At 34.4% G+C, this 6,488-nt stretch overlaps 1 protein-coding gene across 1 annotated transcript; it reads right to left on the reverse strand.

Moving 5' to 3' along the window:
* Positions 1-621: 621 nt before the first annotated feature.
* On the reverse strand, positions 622-4,453 carry LOC132564991 (baculoviral IAP repeat-containing protein 2-like). Its single transcript, XM_060229598.1, has 3 exons — positions 4,411-4,453; positions 1,108-1,458; positions 622-764 (listed from the first exon to the last, which is right to left on the reverse strand). The coding sequence occupies exons 1-3, from the start codon at positions 4,451-4,453 to the stop codon at positions 622-624; spliced, it is 537 nt and encodes a 178-aa protein (XP_060085581.1).
* Between the last annotated feature and the right edge of the window lie 2,035 nt (positions 4,454-6,488).

Below are 6,488 nucleotides of genomic sequence, written 5' to 3' on the forward strand. Positions count from 1 at the left end.
ATATTGTAAACTAGACTTGTCTAAATATGCAACCCTGGATAAATAAAAGATTATTATTATTATTATTATTATTATTATTATTATTATAATATTGCAGACAATATTTTGATCCATTACCGTTAAGTTTCTGGCAGGTATTTTGTAATCTGTTGAATAAACTTTGTTTAACATGAAGCGGTTGAAAAGATGATTTTGATCTTACCAGAGATTAAAAAAATAGAATAAAAGTCCCGTTTTACTGTAGACCATTATTTTATTTCTTCTTGTTTCCAATTTAATGTTATAAATCATAACACATTATATCATATTTTTACATCATGCTTATTATCAAAAGCACAAGACACCTGTTATACAGAATATTAATTTATATACTGGAATTGGCGGGAACAAAAAGACCCTTTTTAAAGAGAAAAATCATTTTTATTGTCACTTTTTGCTTTCATAATTCACTCTTTTGCGGTCGAAGGGAGAGCTTAACTAAAAGAGGAAACCGGAATACAGAAATTAGACGATCGGGAGGTGATAGAAATCTAGTTTTAACAGAAGTCCGCTTTTTCCATATGAATGATTCATGGAAATATTTGTCGAAAATGAACATAAGAGATATATCAGAGTGTTGGTTTATTCTTCCATCAACTGTAAGTGATTTCTGAACACACATCCCGGACTAAGTCGGCCATGTTCTTGTCTGATGTTAACCACCGGGCTCAGTGACGATAGTCCTATATCACAGCAGAAACATCGGACATTGTCCTGGCCACATTCTGAATAACAAAAAAAAGAAAAACCGATTTGAATAATATGGTCACATTGTGTTATATTTTATTTCCTTTCATGCTTGTTTTTATATACGAAATCTAAACCTGCAGTTTTGTACTTTACAGGACATTTGATGTACAAATCGAATTATAAGTAGTTTACTTGGAGTTCTTTTCTGACACATACTTGTGGTTTTACTGGTGAATGATTAAGTATAATTTGCATATCCCTTGACAATGATGTAAAGTGTGTATCATGTACAAAACACCGTATCACAATTCTGTATCTTGTATATAAACATGCACCACAATTCTAGACTCTACATTTTAATCAAAGGAATTATCTTGCCTGTCAAATAGAATCCATCTTTGACTAGATCGTCGACATCCGCGGTTCCACGATATCCATTCCAGTAAAGGAAGGACTGTCTGCGTTCTGACTCCAGTCTGTAAGGGTGGGCTGGATAAAAGAACAAACACTCCGGAGACAGATGTGCATGAATGGTATAAGGGCTTGTACCGTTTAGATTTGAAGCATCAACCTCTAGTCCACAATCTGTACATCTGACTGTGGATGTTTCGGGAGTCATACACGAAAATCCTCCTCTTACGAGTGGTCCCGTTGGAATGTTTCGATGAGGCCATTGTCTAAAGCTGGCCTCTCGCATGCCGCAAGTATTCATCTCAAAGCGACTCAATGCTAAAAAAAACGAAACATGCAATCGTAAAAGTCATTTTCAATCCCGAATACGTTCATTACAATGAGATATGCAGAAAACGTGTAATTCCTTCTTTTGAAAGAAGGTACTGTTACTGTCATTTCAATTAAAACAACTCATATCAACACAGCTGTTTGTCTATAGTGTATAATTACTAATTTCAGAACTTGCATCAACCACATGACCAGGGCAGCGTTTAAGCCCTGATGTCATTTATCCTTAGTTACAATGCAGCGATTCGTGACACAAAAATACGACTAAATTTTACTTGAAGACATTATTCACTTATGAGACTTAAAATATTTCAAATCAGAATTCTATCACAAAGAAATACAGGTATCCCCTAAAAACATTCACGACATTGACAAAAGAAATGTTAAATGTATGTCATTATTAATCATTGAATACTTCTTAAGATGGAGGTATTTTATTGTAAATTGTAATATATTCTTTCTTAATACTTGGCACCATGCTTCAATGCTCCATAGTTATTGAATATCATTTTCCTATAGTATCGTAACTATTCGACAACATATTATATCGTATTAAAACAGCGCTCCAAGAACATAACACCAGTTTCACGTTTTTTAGCATGATTCGTTTCATATTCACAGACTTGCGTGTACAATATTTCAATGAACATCAGTATTTTTTTTCACTCAAAATTTTGCTAGCATAAGTTTTATAATCCTCTCTCATGTGCTAATAAGCCGCATGTTAATGTATGTATTTATAAACAAGCTTGATTTCGGACTGACCATTTTCGGATATTTATTGACTGAAGGGAAATGAAACTATCTGGACATGTTTCTGCTCTTTTACAAAGTTTTACTTTGTGAATGGTCTGTGATAATATGAGTGTTTACTAATATGGTTAAACAGTTGAAATAAAATCTTAAAGTCTTCCAATCAAGTATTAACATTCTTGATGAAAAAAATCATTAACATGATATACATAAAAAAAAAATAATAATAATTTAATGCCAGTTTAGAAAGTAATCATTATATCAGTGATGTATCTTGGTGGCTATTTTATAAAGACTTTATATGACTGTAAAGCAAACTTGATTTGTTTGTTTCTTTTGGGTTTACCACTTCATTCCCACTTGAAACAGAGGTGAGAGGTGAATTTTCGCGGGAAAGAAATTGCTGCTGCCGGGATTCAAACCCACCCGACCCTCTGCACCCTTCTGGTCATGGAGCCTATGTTCTGCCAACTGAGCTAACCCTGCATGGCGACTGTTTTTATTTTCATTTCATTAATTCTGCTCCATAGAAAACTATCACACCACTTGAACTTTGTTTTGTTTTTTCTTTTATCTTTTTAATTATTAGCAAAAATGTAAAGAGGAAAAAAAACATAAACAGATTCAACATTGTGTGGTTTTTAAAGGGTATCTTCAGCGAAAAATATTTTTTCATATATGAAAATATAGGTTCTTGTGACCACTTTACAAGAAATAAAAATTTTCAAATATAAACCATAAAAGCGAAATTGACTGTTAAAATGGCAAAATTATCGATTTCACGGAAACAGTTAAGTAAAATTCAGAAAACCCAATAAGTGACCAGTGACGTCACAGTATACCAAAAGAGACTGAAATCGACTCGATTTAACATGGCGGGAAATGAAAGTACGTGACTACTTAAATGGACTGTTTTAAGTCATTCAAGGAGTAAAAGGGCTAAAATATATATACAAAATTTTAGATTATTAAATTTCTTTATTTAATTATTGCACTGCTACCACATATAAACTTAGTTCAAAAAGGTAAAATACCGTCTCAGAAATACTCGTCTGAAAAACGGATCGTAGTAATGTGGCGACTTACTGGGTTCTGGCAATATGCGTCAAATGAAAAAGACAGTTTTTACTCCTTCACCAACGGAGAGGACTGTAATTCATAGATACAAATTTAGTATTTTGAATTCCCTATTGATTGGTGTACATACTGTATTTGTAAACAAAGAGGCGAATACTACCCGCGATCTGATTGGCTAAACCGCGCTGTCAATCAAAAGTTTAGTTTAGTTTAAACATATTTTATTGCCAAAATATTGCAAGAGGATTGGGCACAAGTTCCAAAAACTTATAATCGCCCGCTCCTAATTATTAAACACATACATATGTGTAACAGGGGTCATTATTTATTTTAATGCCTCCGCTAGGAATCGAACCCAGGACCCCTGGTGTACTAGTCTGACGCTCAACCAGTCAGGCTAGAGAGAACTTCTCTTTAGCTCGATTGGTTGAGCGTCAGACTAGTAAGCCAGGGGTCCCGGGTTCGATTCCTAGCGGAGGCATTGAGATGAAAAATGACCTCTGTTACATTGGCGCCCATGTAGGGACCCGGGATTAGTACTTAGCCATGCCCCATCGGCATCGCTGTAACCCCTGGAAACTCGAGGATTAGTTATTTCCTGGAGGGGGAGTATGTAACCCTGGTAAAATACTAGCCGCAATATACCACTCGGCTAGAGAGAACTTCTCTTTAGCTCGATTGGTTGAGCGTCAGACTAGTAAGCCAGGGGTCCCGGGTTCGATTCATAGCGGAGGCATTGAGATGAAAAATGACCTCTGTTACATATGGACATTCCTACATTTTTTGATTTCCTGTCAACAGTTCAGTACACTTATACCTCGGTTTCAGCTTCCGGTGAGATACAAAGTGACGATTGAAGGTGAATTCCTTGATATATTAATAGATAGCTTCCATTGATAAAAGAACGGTTTGCATATTGCGTCATTGCACGTGCCTGATCATAGTTACCATGATTTAAAACAGGCAGATTTATGAAAAATATTTAAAATGCATTTTTATCGACAATGATCATCACATTTTGATATATGTCCAATAATCGAAAATATCAGAACTTTGCCTTTTTACCGCTTTTACCGTGGACTTAAAAGTCCGTGTTTCGCCTATATTTACATCCGTACACGTTGTTTATCTCCTTACACTCGCCACCTGCCATTTTAAAGTTTATTAATATCATGGTAAAAGTATAGACAAATAACGTATACTTAGGTTGGTCGGGTGGCGCAGTGGTAACGCAAAAAAAAAGAGAGAGATTAAGGAAAATAAACAGCGTGATACAGTGGATTGTAAAATACCGTGGGATCGGCATTCTTATCGGCAGCAAAGATGGCTAATAATATTTTAAACAACAATTTTATCTCTCAAGTTTTTACACAGTGCAATATGTGTCGTAATTAGCAAATAACTCACCTTTATCATGAGCGGTTCTGTTTGATTAAGTGGAAAACGGCTATCAGTTAATTTACTTGATTGTTGTTGTGTGTGGACCGCTTCAATGCGTCCATTACGTTGTGTTGCAACCACGTGATCATTTCTGATTCTCTCTATATATAGCAGTGTCACTTGTGTGATTTTTATATATGTTATACACATGAACGTTTTTCTACTTCAAGATTATTCCTCAATTTTCAATTTTACACTATTCGCATATTATTTATACTACACCAGTATTTTATAGGTGACAAACAGTTTTTGTAAATTTGATTTCTCCTGATTTATTAAATGAAATTAAATGAACTCGTCTTATTCCATTACTAATGGATGATAAACAAAATATATATGTTTGTTTGTAAAGCATAAGCATGATACATATTGGAAAAACAAATTCTGCTTTATTCGTACATAAATATATTGTTTAGCATCTGAATGTAAAGAGAATTATCTCCTTTTCATGATGGAAAATATAACATTATACATACCAACTAGGTTTGAATAAAACAAACAAGAAAGGCGGTGTACATTTATCAAACTACTATTGCATTCAACAAAACAAAGACCATGTGATTTTTCAGGGGTCGTCTTGTTATCGTTCTTATTTCATATTTTGCCATCGTTTAAATCCATTTTGAGAAGGAATTACGATTTGTAACCATACCAAGGTATGATTTTAAGACTAGTCTCATTGTACTACTAGACATGCCCTTTTTATTACAGAATATCTCCACATTTTTCATTCGTGTTTCGCAAAAAAAAATTAATCTGCTACACTCGTGAAATATGGCATTATACCAGAAACCTCTATATATTTATCCTTCAATTCTTGGTCATTCAAGTATATAATAAACGTGACTAACGTAAACCTTACTATAAACAATAGTTTACATACATTTATTTTTTGTATTTCTAATATACATTCTAATAGGCTTATAAATCTAAAAACACACCATTCTTCCAAAGAATTACTGAATGGCTGGGTTGTTCACCATAAATTAAGAAATATCAATATTACAGACTATGAAAAAAATCAGATAGACGTATTTAATATTTTATTGCAAAGGATTTCAATTTTTTCCAAACATGGCGTTTCAATACTTCAAACTATGGTTACAGTACCAGGATCCATATGCTTTTAAGGCAGAAGGAGAATTAATTGGTTGATTGTCCGATCAACACATTGCAGGTCATTTACGGATATGCCAGTTTAAGTTGCAGAGGAAGACACTACAATATCTGCATAGAACCACCGACCTCCAGCAAGTAACTGCCAAATTTCGACCACAAGGAAAGGAAATCCCTAAAAATCATTATCTTCTCTGAACAGGTTTCCAACTCAAAACCTAGGAGGTGACCGTTAGGCCACCGACACCCCGGCCCCTCCGAACCTTGACGGGAACATACACAATTATACTATATTATTGATATATTGTCTTGTAATCGACACGCAGTGTATTTCCGTAACAGTATAAAAATTGTTACATTAGCGGTGATTTAAATACAACCACAACGCTTAGTGTAATGATTTATTTTGTATTACTCGAAGCGTAACAAGTGCAACTCTTAATGCAATAAAGATAAGTTTATTACATTAAGCGTAACGGTTGCAACGCTTAATGTAACAATTATTACTAATTAGCGCTGTATTACAGATATAGATAAAGGGAAATCCCCTTTGCTGGTGTGAGATATTTATAGATAAACGGAATGCCCTTAGCTGGTGTGTGCTGTTTATGACTAATACGAATACTGTCACA

Source organism: Ylistrum balloti, unplaced genomic scaffold (genome assembly GCF_031769215.1).
Source record: "Ylistrum balloti isolate Yb309-2 unplaced genomic scaffold, AGI_CSIRO_Ybal_v1 Utg369686, whole genome shotgun sequence".
In the NCBI taxonomy this organism is placed as follows: Eukaryota; Metazoa; Mollusca; class Bivalvia; order Pectinida; family Pectinidae; genus Ylistrum; species Ylistrum balloti.